The 23,148-nt window shown below is 34.8% G+C and overlaps 1 protein-coding gene across 1 annotated transcript in view; it reads right to left on the bottom strand.

The window, feature by feature from the left end:
• The window catches only part of LOC111056432, a 41,516-nt gene that overhangs the window by 8,405 nt on the left and 9,963 nt on the right, over positions 1-23,148 (bottom strand). The window contains exons 2-7 of the mRNA XM_039431342.1: positions 21,062-21,241; positions 18,780-18,910; positions 17,230-17,298; positions 14,973-15,150; positions 14,246-14,406; positions 364-687 (exon numbers count right to left, since the gene is read on the bottom strand). Coding sequence (XP_039287276.1) covers positions 364-687; positions 14,246-14,406; positions 14,973-15,150; positions 17,230-17,298; positions 18,780-18,910; positions 21,062-21,241 — 1,043 coding nt within the window. The remainder of the gene's footprint in view (positions 1-363; positions 688-14,245; positions 14,407-14,972; positions 15,151-17,229; positions 17,299-18,779; positions 18,911-21,061; positions 21,242-23,148) is intronic.

Below are 23,148 nucleotides of genomic sequence, written 5' to 3'. Positions count from 1 at the left end.
AGATTTTTGAATTAATGAAACATCACATCACACCTCAGAGAACTTTTATGAATTGAGATGATGATGAAAATTACCTCACCATTATGGTTGATAAACTAAGTACCATACTGTTGTCGGGAATACTAATGATTATAATGGTAGTGCACATCTACTTATTATAAATAATGGCAGTGCACATCTATAAATAATAATTCTGCACATCTACTAATAATAAATAATGGTAGTGCACATCTCACTTTTTTGACCACCATGGTAGTGCACATCTATAAATAATAATTCTGCACATTTACTAATAATAAATAATGGTAGTGCACATCTCACTTTTCTTGAACATTTCCAAGACTAGTAAAGGTTTCAACTCACCGTAAGATTACTGAACTCAGGACTGTTTACTGGAAAGAAAACCGTGTGTGGATGGACGCAGTTGAGTCTCAGGAACGACGGACTTTGTCCCGCGTACGGTTGACACCTCAGGTCGTCAGACAGGGTCGGCCCACCTCTGGCAGGGTTTGGAACCTCGGAGGTCGATAGCTGATCTTGCGATGAAGGGTCCTGCGGGACTCCTGGGGGGCTCGAAGTGAGGCCTGTTGGGTTCGTAGTTCGAGGGTTTCTGAAATTGTTGTTACCCGATGTCATGAAGTTGTGGTTGGGCTCGGCAGATGGACGGTACATGTCGGCAGGATCCACCTGCAAATTATTGTGGTTTATCAGATATTTAAGTTGAGAAAACGCTTAGAAACGACGATTTTATGCTTTGGGAAGATGTTAAAATCGAGTCTGAAGGTCGTCTGTGAACCACCTGGAAATTAGTATAGTTTTATTAGATATTTATGGTAGGGAAACGCTGAAAACCGACGATTTTCTGCTTTGACCTCCGTCTGGAGGTCTGTGAAGTAGAATGGATAAACATGCAAAATGTACAATGAGAATATGTATAATAAATAATGTGAGCTGAGGGTGGCCACTTACGACATGAAAAGTGTGTTGAACATGTGTGAACACACATACTCGTCATACATGTTGTTTTGTGATCAAAGAAAGGCTTCGAACAAATGTTTTTGAGGTAAGGTTTTTGTATTTTGTATTATTTATCTATTTATTTATGTAGCGTATGGCAGTTTTGTCAGAATTGAGAAAATTTCACACTATAAGTGCACGTAGAGGGTTGAAATGTACTGTATTGCCTGGTGACTGGATACAGTAAAGTAAATTATGTGGTGCACTGTCTGCTCCATCGCCCCACAATCACATAGTGGGGAGTCTATTTTCTATTGTTGTTGTTTATTTTTTCCTTAGCTGCTCCATTTGAGGCTGAATTATTTTTGTATAATTATAAATTGTTAATTTCCAAGTCGTTTATTCATTGTTATTTGTTGTTTATTTTAAATATGTAAGAGTATGCTGTCAAATAGCTGTTTTTCGTTCGAAGTCTTTCATGTATAAATGAATTTATCATTTGAAGAAATGTCTGATAAGTCATGCTAGAAGTTGTCCTATCGTTAGTGGCTACCCCAACGGGTACAGTCATGTCTTTTCTTTACTTTTCTATTTGAAATGAAACTGAAAAATGCCTACCTTTCTAAACATCTACTAATAATAAATAATGGTAGTGCACATCTCACTTTTTTGAACACCATGGTAGTGCACATCTATGAATAATAATTCTGCACATCTACTAATAATAAATAATGGTAGTGCACATCCCACTTTTTTGACCACCATGGTAGTGCACATCTATAAATAATAATTCTGCACATCTACTAATAATAAATAATGGTAGTGCACATCTCACTTTTTTGACCACCATGGTAGTGCACATCTATAAATAATAATTCTGCACATCTACTAATAATAAATAATGGTAGTGCACATCTCACTTTTTTGAACACCATGGTAGTGCACATCTATGAATAATAATTCTGCACATCTACTAATAATAAATAATGGTAGTGCACATCCCACTTTTTTGACCACCATGGTAGTGCACATCTATAAATAATAATTCTGCACATCTACTAATAATAAATAATGGTAGTGCACATCTCACTTTTTTGACCACCATGGTAGTGCACATCTATAAATAATAATTCTGCACATCTACTAATAATAAGTAATGGTAATGCACATCTCACTTTTCTTGACCATTTCCAAGACTAGTAGAGACATTAACTCACCGTGAGATTACTGAACTCAGGACTGTTTACTGGAAAGAAAACGGTGTGAGGATGAACGCAGTTCAGTCTCAGGAACGACGGACTCTGTCCCGCATACGGTTGACACCTCAGGTCGTCAGACAGGGTCGGTCCACCTCTGGCAGGGTTCGGAACCTCGGAGGTCGGTAGCTGATCTTGGGATGTAGGGTCGTGCGGAACTCCCGGGGGGCTCGAAGTGAGGCCTGTTGGGTTTGTAGTTCGAGGGTTTCTAAAATTGTTGTTACCTGATGTTATGAAGTTGTGGTTGGGCTCGGCAGATAAACGGTACATGTCAGCGGGATCCACCTGAAAATTATTGTGGTTTATCAAATATTTCAGTTGAGAAATTGCTGAAAAACAAAGATTCTGTACTTCGGAAAGACGTTGAAATCGAGTCTGGAGGTCGTCTGTGAACCACCTAGAAATAATTACAGCTTTATTAAGTTGCGTACAGATATACGCGCCGCGAACATGAGCAATTCACTTTTAATCAGCTGATGCCAAGCTTTTTATATCTGTATCTTACTGTTTCTGTAAAAATACAGATATAATCAGCTGATTAAAAGTGAATTGTTCATGTTCGCGGCGCGTATATCTGTACGCACCTTTAGATATTCATGTTAGTAAAACGCTGAAAAACAATGATTTTATTTTCTGGGAAGATGTTGGAATAAGTGTCCAACTCTCGGGTCTGAAGGTCTGTGAACTAAATTTATATAAATGTACAGATACAAGCCAAATTTTGACGATTTCATTGTAAGTATATTCGATCTGGTGATTAATAAAATGAATAATTCAGTTCTATTACGTCTCTTTCCACTCTCACGATGTAATATTGTTATGAATATCATTATTCAAGGTGAATAAGAGATTGAATTAGTTCATAGGTTCAATGATACTGCTTTAATTTATAACTTTATTTAATTTGAAACTTTATTTTGCTCAACTGAATAATACATCTAAGTCCATCATTTTTATAGGAGATATAAATATAGACATATTACAGAGGGACGCCAAATCAGAACTCTACCTTGACACATTGTATGATGCTGGATTTATGTCCTGCATTGATAAGCCCACTAGAGTATCCACAATCACAGGTAGTAGCACGTGTCTTGATCACATATTTATCAAACAGTCAAGTAATGGCTTTAGGCCTATCCATACCGGTATTCTCCGGGTTGATATAACTGACCATTTCGGAATTGCAATTGAGATTATCACAAATGAGCAGACAAAGTTAATTCAGGACAAGGTAAATTTTTTCATTAATAAACAATGTTTAATAGCTGAATTGGAAAGGCAAAGTTGGGAGAGTGTAACTAATGTTCATGATGTTAATCAGTCCGCAAGCAGCTTTTTTGATATCATTGCGAACGCCATAGATAATTTGAAAAAAATATTAAAAAAGCCTAATGCGAAAAGTAAGCGACTCAAGCCTTGGATAACTCAAGATTTGGTTCGTTTGATAAGAGAGAGAGATAAATTAGGAAAACAGTTAAGAAGGCAACCTACTGATGTTCAATTGCAAAGAAAATTTAAGGACTTTAGGAATGAGTTACATACTTTGATAGGACAGCCAAAAAAGATTATTACCGAAGTAGGATAAATGAAAGTAAGAATGATCCGAAATTTTTCTGGCAAACAGTTAATGAAATAGCAGGCAGGATAAATACAAAAGATTCATTTCCTTTTGAAGGTTTCTCGAATGATTTAGATATTAGCGGAACAACAGACATAAGAGAGGCAGTTGCTGATAAATTTAATAAATATTTTTCTTCAATTGGAGGTGTTCTGGCAGATAAAATCAGAGAAAGAATAGGCGATCCAATAGATGATTTTGATCAGAACTATATATGTAATTCTCAATTCATCCTACAGCCTGTAACCGATGACGATATAACACAGATTGCAAATGAATTGAGGGGTGGATCAGCTCCAGGACATGATAATATATCAGCTAATTTCCTGAAGAATAATATTAGTCTATTCATTATTCCCTTGAGACACATTTTCAATTTAAGTCTTAGTACTGGTGTTTTTCCTGATGTTTTTAAAGTGGCTAAGGTTTTCCCACTATACAAGGGAGGTAATAAATCTGAATTGGGCAACTTCAGGCCAATCTCTTTGCTCAGTGTATTTTCAAAAATATTGGAAAAAATAGTCAAAAACCAGCTTACCAAATTCTTAATGGAGGAGGAAATTTTGTCAGATAGACAGTTTGGGTTTAGAACGGATAGGAATGTGTCGGATGCCTTTTTTAGGTTGAATGAGGAGATCAATATGAACTTTGAATGTAACCAGCGAAGCTTACTAATTTTCATGGACCTTGCTAAGGCATTTGACACGGTTGATAGGACAATATTGCTTAGGAAGTTGTATTCATATGGAATTTGCGGTGAGTCTCATGATTGGTTCAAGTCATACCTGAGCAATAGGAAACAGTTTATCCAAATTGATGATGTGCATAGTAGCCTGGAAACAATCAGGTATGGAGTAGTTCAAGGAAGCACATTGGGGCCTCTTCTATTTTTGTTGTACATAAATGATCTGTCGAGAGTAAGATTACAAGGTAGCCTGTATATGTTTGCTGACGATACTGCATTGTTGCTGTCGGGTAGAAATGTTGAAGAGGTTTACAATAAGGCTCGTAGTGACCTTGAGAAACTAAAAGACTGGTTCGATAAAAATATAATGACCCTTAATGTTAATAAAACAAAGTTTATGGACTTAAAATTGAGGAATAGGACAGATGATGGCTCAAATAGTATTGTATTACATTGTTGCAATATTCAACAGGGGGTTTTTGCAACTGTCCATCTATTGAAAAAGTAGGCACATATAAATATCTTGGGGTAATATTTGATGACAGAATGAATTGGTCCTCTCACATTTCATACATTAAAAGCAAAATTCGTAAAGCGATATTTCTGTTTCATGGGCTTAAGAATATACTTAATGTACAGGAGCTTAGGAATGTCTATTTTGCATATGTACAATCAATGTTACAATGGGGAATAATTGCGTGGGGGGGATGCTATAAAACTGTTCTTGAGCCTTTAAAAGTTTCTCAAAATTCTATCTTGAGGGTCGCATTGCAGAGAGGTCCCAGATGTTCCACTAGAGAATTATATGAGGACTTTAAAGTGTTCAATGTAAGGCAGCTATTTGTGAGATCTGCCTTAATTTACATGCACTCTCACCATAACCAAATTTTTAACAATACAATAGATCATAGATACCCCACCAGAGCATCACATATAAACAATATACAGACTCCAAGATTAAATAAAACATATTCAACAACTAATATTCAGTACCTGTCACACATAATACTTAGAAACATACCTGACTATCTTAAAACTTTTCAAAATTACAGATCAGGCCAGTATAAGCGACTTGTTGAGAAGTGGTTAATTGTAAGTGACCAGGAAGAGTCTGAACGCGTGCTGCTCTCTGTATATAGGTAGGGAATGTGGAACTTGGTGATCTTGTCTGTGGTCCTTCGAAGTCCAAGTCCCACAGTGCTTATTATTATTATTTTATTTATTTTTTTTTGTAGCCAGTGTAGTTTACTGTTATAGTATTACATGTTTTTGATTGGATTGTCCATCGTCCTCACCATCTTTCATTCTAAGTTTGGAAAATTCTTTATAACTTGGTATTTAATTGCATTGCTATAGTGTATCTACCTTTTAGTTTTACTAACTTTTAGTCATTAATTATAACTGACTGTTTCTGCAGCCAATTATCTGTTTTTCTGTCTATAATATCAACATTTACTCATATTTTTTTTTTCAATCTGTATTTTTCTCAATTTAGTTTAATATAATATCAATTTTTATAATTTAGTTTATCGATTTTAAATTCAGCGAATTACGCCAGGCCCTCACAAACACAGGCTTTTGCCTACATGTGAGTCTCTCATAACGTAAGGGTATATATAAATGTACTGTAACTGTACTGTATTAATTGTAAATTGTGAGAATAAAATTTGATTTGATTTGATTTGATTTAATGATTTTTAAATTGTCAATTTCAACCACTCGAAAGTATAATTTAGAGTATATTGATTTTCTCAGTTTGTACCAGACATGTTATGCGTTTGAGTTGGCATAATAATCCTGATGTATATTTATGATATTAAGTGATAATATATGATATATTCCATGTTAAAAATAATTGATATGTCAAGATCTACGTTTGAACATTCCTGTATCTTGAATCAGTTCACAGTAAAGTAAATCAGATTAAACACAGAGTAAAAAATATTGTTTCTTGTGATGAATGACTCTAAATTCATCCTGTTTCAAGAACGGTTGAAGTACCTTGATTTGATTGGCAATTGATTGATACACTTTTGGATGTCAATTGTTGGATTCCATTAATAATTGGAAAAACTCCTACCTTTCTGAAAATCCTTGATCGATTTGACGGCATTCCATTAGTTTCACGCCTAACTTTCATTATTCGAGCAGAAAACTTCAAACTAATCTTTAAATTCTATACCATCACTGAACTGAAAAATCAATAATTGATTCAAAAAATCAGAAATATTGTAAAGTGACTGACCAATTAAGAAATAATTAGAAATACAATCACGGAACTGACATATCAAGAAATAATTTAGAAATATTCTAAAATAACTGACAAATTCAGAAGTATTTCAGAAATTTAAATGTATTCTAAATAGTTCAGAAATGACCAACGCTCAACCGACCGTAAGAACTGACCAGCGTATAACTGACCGTGAAATTCTACTGTCTGTTCTCAACTAGTAAAATTCTTTGACACAGAAAATTGAAAATAGTACTGTAATACTCAACCGGCCATTCACAACGGAAATCGCTTTGAAGTCAGGCCAACAACTGATCGTATGTTTGTTCTCTATTTGCTTCTTGAAAGTGTATGAAGCAAGTGACAGTGCTATTGTAATGGCAGAGATAAGCCAAGTAGTAGGCCCTGGTAATTCGAACTTGAATATTTTTGGTTTTCTTCGACGTGGCCAACATTCCAAAAGTATCATTCATTTTTCACTATCTCACTCTTTCTAATTGTCTTCAATACATTTGAAAACAATTCTTTCTCATTTCATTTTCTCCTCATTCCATTTCATTTGTTCTTCCCTTATTCAATTTTATTAGCTTCCATTGTACATTTTCTGCCACTTCTCTCCTCACTGTATATCTTATCACACCTTACAAGGTACTGTAGTTTACCTCTTCTTTTCCAACCCACTTTGATGTCTTTTTACTTTGGAGTAACTTTCCCTGATTATTGTTTTCACTTGAGCAACTCCTCTGCATATGATTCATGAGTTGAGAAATCGTTTCACGGTGGTTTGGAACTCATCTAAAACTGTAGGTACACTAATCTTCCATTATAAACCGCCCTCACAACTCTCAAGTGGGCATCACCCTCTTCAAACTGAACTATTTTCAACTAAACTTTGCTTCGACTGAGTCACTGTCGATGTTGTAAACCCGTTCCATAATGGAATAAAAACACACATATATCGTCAAATTCTACAGTTTTATCTGGTACAGGACCATGGTTTCATTTTCAGCTTGAAAATGTGACCTGTATGGTCACGAAACCATGGTTCTACATAAAACTGTAGAATTTGACGATATATTTGTGTTTTTATTTCTCATTAGTATCTAATCTACCTTCTTAAAATGCGATTACAGTTGTCTCTTCAGAATTCCTTGTTTTGATAGAATTTTTGTATCCTGAATCAGTAAATCAATTATGATTGTTATGAATTCGTTTGATACATATTGAAATTGTATCTTTGTCTCACACACTCTCTCTCTCTCTCTTGGTAGAGAGTTAGTGGGGAGGATATTTTTAATATTCTTTCCGAAGAATGGACATTGATATGTCCAAAGCTCCGCCAATTTATGTAGATGCATAACCATATAATTATCTATAGTTATTATATTACAAATTGCTTTTTCATAAATCATATACAGTTCAATAATTATTTTCTTAGTCTATAATATTATGTAAATTCATGTATAATTTTGCTGTATTGTAAGCTTTTGTATATAAGTGTATAAACCAGTATAATTATATTGTAATCTACATAAATAAAGTACATAAATAAATAATCAATCAATCAATCAATCTCTTTCTCGCTCGCTCTCTCTCTCTCTCTCTCTCTGAGTCTCTTCTCCCCTCTCCTTTTCACTTTCATTCGTTCCAACTACTCCATCTGTGCCCCATTATCTTATCTTTGAGCAGTTGCCGACTATTTTCACCCACTTTCTCGGCAGCTCTGTGCTCTTTCTCACTCTCACTCACTCTCTCTCTCTCTCACTCCCTTTCTCCCACTCTTTCTCTGTCTCTCACTCAGAAGATTCTCGTTTGAAATATCCGCCGGTCTATTTTGAGCCGCCGCTTGCAATGTGAGTGCACTTTTGGCATCAAATCAGATAAAGCCTAGAAAATATCTGAGCCTCTCATAACTGAACTGCTTCTTTGGACGGCTCGCGTGACTCAAACAGATGTTTCCCAACTTTCTTTCTGTCCAACTAGATTTCTTGTAACTTTCTTTTTGTTGAATTTCACTTCATTTCTAATTTTCTTTCTGTTGATTTGGATTGTTGAAATGTTTGTGAAGTAAGTCTAGTGAAGGTGATACTGTGGTAGGGATTTATATAGAATAAGAGTCTTGAAGTTGTCACAAACACTTCCTTTTATTTATTCGATACAGTTGTTGAGTAGTATAGTATGTTATATATTTGTTGAGTTGTAGAGTCAGAGTCATGTATAACAAGATACCGGCCTTAGCTGCTATACCATTGCCAATCTGGCCTGGTTTTCGTTAGTAGAGTTAGTAGTAGAGTACCCTGGGCAAGTATTAACTATTGTCTCTTTTATTTTTAACTATTATTATTATTTTATACACTATATTATCATCAAGAAGGGAATGATATCGATGATAAATTATCAAATTATCAATGTTGTCTTATTACTTCATACGATCAAATGATTTCCACCCACTAGCCGACTATATTTTTATTTATTAACTACAGTATCTTGTGTATACTCCCAATGAAAACATTCATGTTAGAGTAGAGTCATGATAGAGAAATAGTTTTCATTAGAGAAGAGTGGGATAGCACTCTACCACTTGCCTTCCCCCACCACCTCTTCTCACTCTACTCTACCACTACTATGCTAATGAAAACAGTCTCAAGCTAGTAGAGTGAAATCTAGTTTCATTTTCTTCTTCTTTAATAGCCATAGTTATCTATGCAAGCAAAAGATCAGCCACATAATTATATATTAATGCTTTTTGAAAAACCTTTGTGGCTGAACGGCGATAATGAATGTTCCGTATCGACATTTTAAGGTTAGTTCTGTTCACTAGACAACACACTTTACCTACTATTCTCAATTGTAGTGAAAACAGTTACTCGACCAAGTGAGTAGGGTAGAGTTAGCTCGGTAGAGTTAGTATGCAAGTTATTCGACTATTAACTCTACTAGTGAAAAGCAGGCTTCACTGTTATTTAATCGGTTACCGTGCCATGCAAGGGTTACAGGCTGTAACTCAAGGGAACTATTCAAGGCTGCAATCAATAAAGTGAAAATTGCCGTGATGATTTCCAACCTCCGATAGGAGAAGGAACCAGAAGAAGAAGACCGTGCCATTGTTTATCAAATTGTCCATTGTTTATCTATTGTTTATTGTTAATCTGTCAGTTGATTCTGTGCTCTATGAGTGCTCAATAGCTGGAGTACACAGCAGCAGAATATATAGTAATGAGCAAGCGTTATGATTGGTGGATGGATGAGCTTCAAGGTGAACGAACATCTGTCATTGGGCTAGACAATTCAAACGTCTCAACAATGGCGGTTCATACGCCAGACATAGTATTGGAGATCGATACATATTCACGAGTGAAAAATTTAAGGATTGAAGTGCCAAGACGAAATCGTGTTATTTAATCAGAGAGACTATACAATTTGCCAAAACGGTATCTGGTTGTTACGTTATTTTGATGACGATGGTGTGATGACGATTGCAAACGTGTGTTGGAACGGGATGGAGAAAGGAAAATGTGATGAGTATTGTAGATGTGTGAGAGAGAGTGAAGAGGAAAGTGTGAGGAAAGTTATGATAACTTCGTCTTTTTATTCAGTATAAATTGGGTTTTTTTCCTGAAAATTACTCCTCTAATATGCAATTTTACTCAACTTTTGCTTTCACTAGCCCCTTTGTTCAAGTAATTTTTCATCTTTTTCTGTTCCATTAGATTTTCCACAAACTTTTATCGGTTTTTTAGCTGATAAACTAGTTTTCTCTAACTTCCTTCCTGTTCAACTACATTTTTTTCAATAATTCTCTTCATGTTTTTTTTATCTCTTCATCTGGAATCAATTCTACAGACCTATTATGAGACTTGATGTCATATATCTTTCTCATCAAGAAAATTACTTATCAAATAATGAAAAATACAACATTATCCTGATAAGGTACCTATCGTATCAATGAATCCAACTTAAAAAGTAGTAGATTAATATATTTGATGTGACTATCCGAGGAGCTAATTCCTGATCACATATCGAAAAGTACGAAATAACGTTACAAAAATTTTCCAAGCGCGAATAAACGAGCAGTATTTGAAAACTGGGGAACTCGGTCGTGCATGAAAACAAATTCAGTAAACGGAACAGCGGAACATGGAATTAAACGCTTCGATAATTCAGCCATTTCCCAGTACAGTCATTCATAATAATGATATTATTGCGAGCATATTTTGGCACACGATTTACGAATGTGTTATGGAAATAGAGGGAGAAAGTGGAGGTGTGATGAGGATTGCAAACGTGTGTTGGAACGGGATGGAGAAAGGAAAATGTGATGAGTATTGTAGATGTGTGGAAAAGAGTGAAGAGGAAAGTGTCTGATAGGAGAGTGAGAGAAATGAAACAAGAGAGAGAGAGAGAGAGCGTGAGAGAGAGAGAGAAAGCGAGAGAGAGTGAGGATGAGAGCGTGAGAGAGTGATTGGGAGAGAGTGTGTGTGGATGGAGAAAGAGAAATATTATGAGTGGTGTAGATGTGTGAAAGAGAAGAGAAAAGTGACTGATAGGAGAGTGAGAGAGATGAAACGAGAGAGAGAGAGAGAGAGAGATGGTGCGAGAGTGATTGGGAGAGAGTTTGTGTGGATGGAGAAAGAGAAATAGGATGAGTAGTGTAGATGTGTGAAAGAGAAGAGGAAAGTGTCTGACAGGAGAGTGAGAGAGATGAAACAAGAGAGAGAAAGAGTGATTGGGAGAGAGTGTGTGTGGATGGAGAAAGAGAAATAGGATGAGTATTGTAGACGTGTGAAAGAGAAGAGGAAATTGTCTGACAGGAGAGTGAGAGAGAAAAAACAACAGAGAGAAAGAGGAAGAGAGCAGTGAAACAGGGGATTCCTCTCGTATTCACATATATTTATTTTAACATATGGCCCACATTAATATTCAGTCTCTCCATCCAATTATGCAGTGATTTATGGCAATACTGGGACTGTGATCGTTGTATTATGTGATAATTTGTTCCCATCTGGCATATTTTCTCTTCAGGTTCACAGATCGTAAACAATGTGTGAGCTAGCATAATTTCCGTGATTCTTCTCACTACAATTGGTGACAAAATTATGCAATATTTTGTGTGTTTCCTCTTGAAAAGGAAATGTCATGAGTCTTGATGAATGATGATTGTTGAGATGATTGGACGTGTTGGAGTTATGAATAATTTGTAGATGGTTTTGGAATCATGTGGAAATATCGTTTTTATCGTCGATTGTTTGGAATTACTGTTCTTATTGTACACGGTGCCCCACGAAAAGGTTTAAAACGTTTGATTTTATATTACGTGTCCATTCATGCACCGAACTTTTTCAAATTTTACACAGTTTACAAATCAGGTTCTAAAAATATTCTGAGAAAATTACAACTCCCTAAACTTCATAGAAACAAAGTGGCGGCATATTGAAAAACGATACTTCAAGAACATTAAATATGTGTTTTTGGTTTTATAAAATATTTTTATTGTTGTACTTTGGGGCAATACTTTTTCAAATAAAAAATAAGAACATAGCCAATGAAATACATTAAAGTCCAAAATTATTCAAATTGAAAACCATCCACAGCAACACACTGATAACAGCGCAGAGATTATTCGTAAGCTACTTACAAAGAAACTCCGCGGTATCCGGAAAAGTTCCTCTCCTATTGATTGTTTTAGTTCCTCATCATTATTGAAGCTATTTGTATAAACCTTTCCCTTCAAGTAATCCCATAAAGAAGTCACGAACAGTTACATCTGGTGATCGGGGTGGCCAATCTAAAAAATCACTTCCACGACCAATCCAACGGCCATGAAGTTTGTCATTTAGTAATTGCTTGACATGATTTGGGAAATGTGGTGGAGCACCATCTTGTTGGAAGATTGCTTGATCCATTTCTGGTACCATCAAATGAGCCAAGACTACCGCAACGAAGTGAACAAATCAAATAATTACTCATGAAAGTATTTTTTATAGGAAGCGAATTGGTAAAATGTTCAATATGCCGCCACTTTGTTTCTACGAGGGTTAGGGAGCTGAAATTTTCCCAGAATATTTTCAAAAGCTACTTTGTAAACTGTGTAAAATTTAGAAAAGTTTGGTACATGAATATAAAATTGAACGTGTAAACCTCTTCGTGGGACACTCTGTATATAGGAGAAGCTTGAATCAACGAGTGTTTAGTAGCAATACTGAACGATCATCGTTGCAAAGTAATACATCATAACTTTGAGCTCAAGATGAATTTATCATGAGTACTTTACCACTACTAACTTTAAACTTCTTACTAGTGGAATACAGTACTGATAAACAAATAGCTCGATTGTGAGTGGATAAAAAATAGAAATAAATGAAAAACCACATAAAGCACTTACTTTCCTAGAACGTGAACTAGCATTGAGAAATATCTCGAGTAACAATTAAAGTGAAAAAAGCGGTCGGTTTGTTTTATTTCTAGCACGTATGTTTCGTGAGCTGTTCGAATTCCATCCAGTGCTTTCTTATGACTGAAACCCATAAATTCTTGTTTTTACTGCTCCGACCTATGATAACATTACACTAAGAATGTCGTTAAATATGAAAATCATTGGTCGCGCCACTCATGCAACCGCTTTTATTACTTTGGCCACTTTTTGCGTTCAATTTCCACGGTGTTTTCCGGAGTTTTCCGATTGTGGCGGCTAGATTGAATGATATTACAATATATCAAAGTGTACGGCAAAAGGTTTCCGATGTCGGGTTTTTCTCAATCACTTTTAGTTATAGTGAATTCCTGTTTTGAAACGCGATAATTGGAGTAGAATGGTAATAGCTGGCTGGACTAGAAGTGAATTTGTCATTCTTCAATTTTCAACTGGACTAGAACTTAAAATTTGATTTGCTATCCTTCAATTTCCGATCGAAAAAATAGAAAAATCCTGTTAATCTGTGAAAACTGGAGAGTACCATACATACTCAGAGTCTACATTCTCTAAAGTCTCTGAGATTGTTGAAAACAAGTTTCATAGATAAAGATTCAATTATTTGAGACAGTAATAAACTTTTAGGCTGGCCACTAACAGTATAATATGCATGTTACACAGTCGACATACATTATTGTATCATCACAGCTGTGATCAAAGCGAAACGCTATGAGCAAAATTTTTTGTATCTCCGATTTTTGTTGTTTATTTTTTTCTTCGCTGCTCTATTTAAGGTTGAATTATTTTTCCATCATCATAATTTGTAATCTTCCAGTGGTTTATTCATTGTTATTGGTTTGTGTTAGAAGCCTCTCGCTGATGACAGCTATGATCACACAACAATGTAAGTCAACTTTGTTATGGCGTGCATGTTCTGTCGTTAGTGGCCAGCCGTAGGTGGATAGTTCAAATTGATTTGATCGTTTGTTGTGTTTGGTTTGAACGGTAATCTCCTCAACCATCTTTCAATCCAAATAGTTTTGGAGTTGTTTAATAGTCTATTGATTAAAATGTTTTGTTAACTTACTGGGAACGTGCAGTTTCTTATAAGTTGTTCCAAGTCTTCAGGGAACACAGCCGGTATTCCTCCCTGACTGTTGGCAGCATCTGGTGCTACAGGACTTTGGTCTTGATGTGGTGGAATGATAGACTCTGGATGATAGTTGATTCCGTTCATTGGTCCATTACCTGCAACAATTTATTGATTTAATTGTAATTTAACTTCGTCAAACTCTTTCTTAGTGGGGAGGATATTTTTAATATTCTTTCCGAAGAATGGACATTAACCAAAGCTCCGTCAATTTATGTAGATGCATAACAATATAATTATCTATTGTTATTATATTACAAATTGCTTTTTCATATCATATACAGTTCAATAATTATTTTCTTAGTCTATATTATGTAAATTCATCTATAATTTTGCTGTATTGTAAGCTATCGTATATAAGTGTATAAGCCAGTATATATTGTAATCTACATAAATAAAGTACTCAATCAATCAATCAATCAATCTAAAATCACTCCCTAGTGATTCGGAACTCACCTTGAAGGTTCATTCAAATATATTGAACTTTCTCCACTGCCATTATAACGTGGACAGCACTATGTTCACTGTTCTATCTTTTGTCATTTTTCAATATGCGTGATCCAAAAGTAAAAATATAAACATTAGACTAGATTTTGATTTGGAAGTCAAATAAACTAGAAGTAAGGTTCAAGCATACAGTCAATTGTGGCCTATATAAACCTACCTGATTGTTCGATAAATGCGGCATCTGAAATAGTGAGGAAAGGAGAAGGGAGTCCCTCGCTGAGAGTGTTTCCCTCTCGCTTCTGCTGCTGGCTCATCCTATCTCCATCTCCCTCTGTTGAGTTGTCTTCCGGCTCCTCTTCCACCACGCTTAGCATGTCGATGTCCTTGTTCGATACCTTAACAATATACACATTTCATGATTATTTTTTACTAGCAGGTAACCCGTGCTCTGCAAGGATCTTACTGAAAACTTTGAGCACTGAAATTTGGAAGAATTTTCAATAGGACTATAGCCATCCATCCTCAGTAATTTAAGAATATATATGTAAAATTTCAAGTTAATCAGTCCAGTAGTTCAGACGTGATGATGCGTCACTTGTGAGTTTCATATCCTGTACGTGTATGAGTATAAACCAATTCTTTTCTTTATTATATTGTAAAGAAAATATTATCAAATTCAGTAACCTACTTGTTTATTCCATCTACTTGCCTATTTCTTCTTTATTTCTATACAAGTATTAGCAAATCTAGTACTTGTTTATTTCATCTCCTTGTCTATTTCTGTAGAAGGAACCTACTTTTGTGCAGTGTACATGGCGTGAAGAAGTGGAGTAGGTGAATTTTCTTATTCTTATTGAGATCTTTTGACTGTTCATGAATTAAGTAATTTGTGTTGATTATTATCAAAGAGGAAGATTCTGAAATTACATCCCGAGCAGTTGGGAAGGGATATTGTGTAGTTATCCAAGTACTGTAGTACTGAATAAAAAGTCTAGACTACTGTTTAACCACAGATTTATTTGAAGTTATTGAATCTTTTAACAAGTTCTCAAATTCTAAATGTTCAATCAATTTTGCAGACCATCATTTGTTCAGATTAATTTTTTTCTCAGAGTAAGCTTACTTCCTCTTCTCTTTTCATTCCAAGTTATTTCATTTTGTCTTGAATTATTCTCCATTTATAATGTTTGTTATCGACTATTCTATTGTTATCTATTCCCATTTCTTTCTTATAAATTTAGCTCTTATCAAGGAGATATTCAATATGGCTTGTTTTTTCATGAAGCTGTAAGCTTCTATATTTATGTTGCAATTTCCAATGATCCAACAAAGAGATAGACAAATAAATAAAAATCGAGATACCGGTTTTGGTTGTTACAACATTATCAATCTCTGGTAAACTAAAACTAAAGAGCCGCAGTATTCATACAAACGGCCGAGCACAGTATATTGGTGGAAGCCGTGACCTTTCAAGGTGAACGTCTGCCATTGGTCTAGACAAGCCCCTCCCCAATTAGCGGTTCAGAGCTGCTTGTCTAGTCCATTGACAGACGTTGACCTTGAAAGGTCACGGCTTCCATCAATAACAAATACTGTGCTGGGCCGTTTGTGTGAATACATGCTGCTCTCTTCTTCAGTTATAGCATAGAGAAAAAATAGCATAAGTAAATATCCCATGGTAAAAGGCGTTTATGTCGCAAGTTTTACTGTTATCTCAAGCTGAAAGTCCACGTAGTTCTTTCCTGTGAAGCTTTATGACGCTGATAGTCTCTCATATTGTGCCGTTCATACACTCTCACCCCAACAAAACAGTAAAATTCGACAATAATCAACAGTAATCGGCTTGAGATAACAGTTAAAGTTGCGACATAAACGCCCTATACCATGGGATATCTACTTACGCTATTGTTTCTCTATGGTTATAGCAGAGAAAACTCTAGAATATTATAATATAATATAATATAATTGTATAATATAGTATAATTATAATATTGAATTCTGTGGTTATAGTTTATGAGAGATTGATAATGGTGTAACAACCGAAACCGGTATCTTGATTTTTATTAAATCTGTGATTGGTCAATGTCTAGACTTTTTTGCATTCTATAATTAAATTCTCACATTTGATAATATACTTGTGAATTCATCAACTTCATAGATATTAGTACTTTAAAATATAATTTCTTGCTTAATAGAATATAATTCATTACCAGTATTTTAAACTAAAATAAACCGTTCATCAGTGAAACAGGAGTAAGCTATCAACTTTTATTAGAATAGAAATAGTTTGATGTAAAATCACTTCACTTATATGGGCTACTTTATTCAAATTAATGAAAACTTAAAGTTTTATATTTTTTCTATTCGTTTGATGTAGTATACTGGAAACTGCTTAAAACATAACAAATTTTGCTATTTGAAAAATCAATCTTCCAGCAAATAAATTAATGGTTTAATTAATATTATTAACTAACCTTTTCCTGATTCGATGCATTATCCTGATCAGCCTCATCTTTCTCGTCACTATCCTCATCCTCGGATTCCTAAGAAGAAATTCCTGTGATATAGTCAAGAAGGTAAATAGAGAAGGTAGCATCAGAAGCATAGAGAGAAAGGACAGATTCAAGAAAGCATTCAAGAGCTATCTGTTAGCCAATCCATACTTCTCGGTAGAAGAGTGACGACCACAAAGCAGCAGCGTTTCCAGTGGGATAACTATAAGTATCAAGTAAATTGGCAGTGGTATAGTCAAGTAGAAAAAGGCTCTAATATTCATCAAAATTGTGGAATATGGAACAATTATTTCTAAGTCTATTGTAGTCCCCTTTTCAACAAGGCAGAACAGGAGTGAATTGTGTCCAAGCGTAGCTTTGAATAACACCCTTTTAGATTGTAAAGATCAAACTAAATTTCTTGGTCTGTTAATAGATAGCAGCTTTTTGTGGGATAATCATGTTGCCAATGTTGTGAAAAAAATATCCCCGGGTCTATATGCATTGCGTCAAATGTCCAGTTTATGTAGTATACAAATATTAAAATCAATATACCACTCAGTAGTACATGCACATCTATCATATGGTCTCTGCATAAATGGTAGTACAAGTAAAAGTAACCTTGATAAAATTCTAAAACAGCAAAAACGAGCAATAAGAATTATGCTGAACCTCAATAGATTCTGTAAAATTAGCTTTCTCAGACCTGGAAATTTTAACAATATATGGCAATACATATATGATGTTATAGTCTTTTTCAAAAAATTTGGTGACACAAACTTGAGAAATAACACTCACGGTTACAATACAAGGTTTGGTCGTGTAATAGAGAGGCACAGATTAGATCTTTTTACGAAAAAAACCATATACAGAGGTGAGAAGTGTTTTGTAAAGTTACCAAGCAGTCTCCAAATATTAGAAGATCCAAGAATGTTTGCAAAGTATCTAAGGGAATATCTGGTCAAATTGTCGCTGTATTCGTTTCAAGAGTTTAACATTGATTTCTGAAGAAACGTTTTTGTCTATACTAGGCTAGCCTAGTTATTTATATCTATATATATTTAATTATTGACACTGTTCCAATGTATTTCTTACATCTAATGAATAAAGACTATTTCTATTCTATTCTATTTCCGTCAAGAGAATGCAAATACATGCAATTCTTTCAGATTTATTCAGTGTTCTTGTGATCCATTCAGGTTAATGCATTTCCTCCATGTCATTCTACTAGTATCACATACGACACGAATAAAATTAAGTATTTAGATGTGGCTTTGCTATAGGCCCTAGTAAGGTCCACGTTTAAATTAGAGAATTTGATTAACATTGGTGTTGCTATCCTTGTCTATCATTCTACAAAGCAGATATCGCTATTATTTCTAGCTTCCGTGACGTTGCCAGATCGTTTTCAACAATGTAAAAATATGATTGATCAACAAAATATTTCATCTCATTCATAAGAATTAATTATTTGACCATTAAAAATGTTATCAAATTTTCGAATACTTTTGAATAAAGTTCTTGAGTTTTACCTCAGCGTCATCATTCTGGTGCTGCTTGCTCTTGAGAAGAGCTTCTAGTCTGTCATACTCCTCTCTCAAACTCCAAATCTCTCTTCTCAGTGTCTCGTTCTCTCTCCGCAGTTTCTTGATGTCATGCTGCCCTGAAATATACAAAAGTGTATTCTGTATCTAATCTCATTCCCATTACATTCATTAAAATAAGAATTCTATTTATTCCAACAGAATTGATTAAAGTCTACACACAATACACACGATTTGTCAACTTTAAAATAATTTGAATTGGAATTGGAATGTTATTGAGTTACATTACAATCGGCCTTGATTTCAAGATAAAAGTGTAATTAACTCTGAAATTTTTCTGTAATAGGTCTATTCGCTGCTGCATTCAAAATAATTATATTGATTTGAGGAACAACGGGAAGAGTTTCAGAGAGTATCAAAACCGCCTACTAGTTCTCTCAAAAACTTTACCATACCTACCTACAAACTACGATCATCGTATCTGCCATGAAGTAACATAAAACTTAGGTTCTAGTAAATAAAATTTGGTACATGAAATACAATATTATTTTATCTACAATCATGTTATGTTCTAATTTCCATATTACAGCTTCTCAATTAATACCGAATTCATCAACCAGTCAGAGCCACTGACTCGTTGAAAAATTTTGAGTCTACTAGTTTTGTTTATTACACAACTAGCAGGTAACTCGTGCTCCGCCAGGGTCCAATTGAAAACTTGACAAACTGGACCCACTGAGATATTGAAAATAGGCCAATAGCCATTCTCGGTAACTTAAGAATCCATATGCAAAATTTCAAGTTAATCAGTCAAGTAGTTCAGATGTGATGATGTTCGTGAATTTTCTATCCCCTACATTTATAAGCCGATTCTTTCCTTTTCTTAGTATATGGCAGATACTCAACAATTATCATGAATTTCAAGTGAACTGAAGGTTTAGAGATCGAGCAGCAGAATATATTTATTTTGGATGAAGCCATTTTATTGGCCGTTAGTTGATCAATCAAGGTTTAAGGTTGCGCTCTGTCATTGGCCGAGACAAGACACGCCTTCAGTTCGCCAAATATAGTCATGAAAATCAACAATTGAAGAAATACTCAGTAGCTAACTGAACTTAATAGAAAAGATGAGAGGAAGTGGAAGTATATAATATCAAAGTGGAAGTATCAAAGTATGTCTTAAATATTACAATTCGTTTCGACAATGTCATTTTTGTATAAGGTGCGTCCACATCTGGCGAATATTGGCAAGCCGGATACGTTCAGTGACGTCATGAAAAAATGCTAGACTGGCACATATTGAAACGAGACTGGCATGTGTGACATAACACGAGTCTGATAGACGCGTTTCTATTACAAAATGTTCATGATTAAAACATAAAATGATCAAAGCTTAAAGAATACATGATAAATGAATAAATGATGAGAAATTAATGAAAAATGATAACTTGTAAAGGCATAATATTGATTACTTCTATTTGAAGTGAATCAAGAAATCTGCTAACCTTATAGTTAATCTTTATAGTTTATAGTTTAAACTTCATAGATTAGCAGATACTGTACCTGCTAATCTAATGATTATTATATCCAATCGAAAAATTCCTCAATTTTGATTACTTTTGAGTACTTGCGAAGCATTTTATCAATTTGAGGGCACTAATTCTGAATCTGAAAATACAATTTTTCTATTTCATTTTTCCGCAATTAAAGTTTTCGACCAAGATCATAGTACTGAAGACCGTCTGCCGTCTAAAGACAGCGCTACCCACTACAAGACCCGACCAAAATAGTGGTGATGGAAGCAAAGACCGTCTGTGGTCTTTGGACCAATCCGGCAGACCGCAGACGATCTAAAAATCTTTAATCGGTCTAAAGACAACCCTACACACTACAAGACCAGACATTGGACTTGGACCATCTCAAGTCTTTAGGATACATAATATATAGTGAAAACCTAATTAGAAAAATAACATGGGACACTGCTGCCTCATTAGCTCCAGATGTTATATATCATTGGAATATGCTTGCATTTTCCGAGCGAACACGGAATTGTTCGTGCAAAGGCAGGAACATAATTCTCATGGCCTCACTGAAAATGTTCGGCCAAACAATGTTCGCCGATGCTCGCTAGATGTGGACCCACTTTTACTCGTGGTTGAAATGCTCTCATGAGACTACAAGTACAGTATACAGTTTTATAAACGTTTCCTCGTTTTATAAATGAACTTCTCCATAAATCGTTTGTACTATACAATTTGATAAATGCTTACCGCGTTCAACCTCGGCATTGATGTTGATGGTGCGAAGCCGGAGCTCCTCGTTCTCGTAGATCATGCCACGTGACGAGTTGCGGTCCAACACACGGTTGGGCTTGACGTTGACGTCGCGACGCCGTGACCTCAGCATCGACCCCGAGCCTGCGCCATTCTCTCGCCGCCTCGCGAGTATAACTGATCAACATTCAACAAAAACATTAATGAAATGCGAAATAAATAGACAAAATATACTTAGGTACAAAATAAATAACAATTCGTCGATTTTTGGGAAATTGTTCTAAGTAGACGATACATGTCTCAGGTAAACGTGTGTGGGTAAACTCCAATGAATATTATACTAGTAGTTCTGTGAACAGTAGACCTCACGCTGTTTTCTCATCCACAAGTTTCTGATGTCGCCTGTTCTATTTGATCCAGTTTAATCACAATTCACAGTTGAATCATAATTTATTCTTAAAAACTGTTATTTGTTTTCTCCAAGATCAAAAACTCACTTATGTTAATAAACTCAGTTCACGTTTTAATTTGTATCCCATATGATAATTTATCCACTTCCGCGATAATCTTTCCATCTGATAGAAATATTTCTTAACTATTTAAACATTTTTTTTTCATTCAAGAAAATTATAATTTCTTCAGCATTATTTAGTTCATTTAATCATTTCTTATTATATTCTCAATCACCTATTAAATTTCGTTTTTCAAATGGGAGTATATTGATAATGATTGGCACGCACCATAAAAAACATTGAAACCCTACCTTATAGAGACACATTTTTGTGTAATGCATGCAATGAATAATCCACTTGTCAGCTGATTGATTATGAATCATCTGTAGTCTGATTAATCCTATCTTCAAAGTAGATTATATATATAGTGAAATCAGAATATGTAGGAATTTCTTTTCTTCTAATATTTTCCTTAAAATGCAAAATTTCCAAAAACCTTGTGTATACATCGACGCGCAGTTGGAAAAGGAACAATCCTGCAAAATCTCATCGGATTCTATCAACGCGTTTGGCCGTAATCGCGTTACATACAGATAGACAAGAGAAAATCGAGTAAGAACATAGACCTCACTACGTTCGGTCAATTAAATCATTGAAGTTTGTCTCAGGCTGTAGGTAAACATGTGTGGGTAAACTTTAATGAATATTATGAGTTAAATCATTTTTAATTGTATTCATGAGCGATGCTCGTACAAAAACCTAGTTTTTTTTTACGTGAGGGAGAGGAAATCTCCCTCATAATACTGATCTGATTTACTAGTCAGCACGGCATAAAGTCAGTAGAAATGATAGGATAGCATTGTTTACAAGTTTCTTTTTCCACCTCCCTCTATAGTAGAAGGCTCTGATTAATGACATCCCAGTATAATGATATACTATTATTCTGTTAATACTTGTTATTATAATAATCAATATTACAACTCGAATCTTATTATACAGAGTGATTCATATGTATGGGAACCTTTCAATAAGTTGAAGACTGTTGTAGATATAATACTGTAACTTTCAGGATAAATTATTGGTCGAATAATCTACCTTTTGACGTACAACTGAATTTCAACCCCTCATAAGGGGGCGACTTGGGGGCTGTAACTCGAAAATTCCAAATGTATACTCTCATTGTGTGGTACATCATTTCACCTACTCTAGTACATGGATTTCCCAAAGTTGAGTAGGTTAATTTCCAATAGAATTAAATTCCATATTTTTTATAGACCTATTGTATTGTATTTTAGATATTGTACTTTTCATGTTATAATTGCTTGTTTGTAATATTTTAAAGGAAATAAATTCAGTTATTATTTATTGAATGCCTTTTTGGACAAGAAATATGGCATCGAAGAAAATTTTCTATGATCTGTATCCAAAATGGCGGCTGTTGAAGTTTTAGTTTTTAAAGAAATGAGGGATTGTAACTGAAATATTTCAAATGTAAACACGCATTGTGTGCGACATCATTTTGAAGGCCTTTCCAGAAGAAGAAAGATGACATCAATAAACATGTTCTTTTATACTTTTATCTACAATGACGGCTGATTGAAGTTTCAAGTAAAAACTGAAACATCAATCAGC

This window comes from Nilaparvata lugens, chromosome 6 (assembly GCF_014356525.2).
Source record: "Nilaparvata lugens isolate BPH chromosome 6, ASM1435652v1, whole genome shotgun sequence".
NCBI classification, from domain to species: domain Eukaryota; kingdom Metazoa; phylum Arthropoda; class Insecta; order Hemiptera; family Delphacidae; genus Nilaparvata; species Nilaparvata lugens.
Note: the sequence above shows the minus strand (reverse complement) of the source record. Positions and strands in the feature narration are given on the sequence as shown.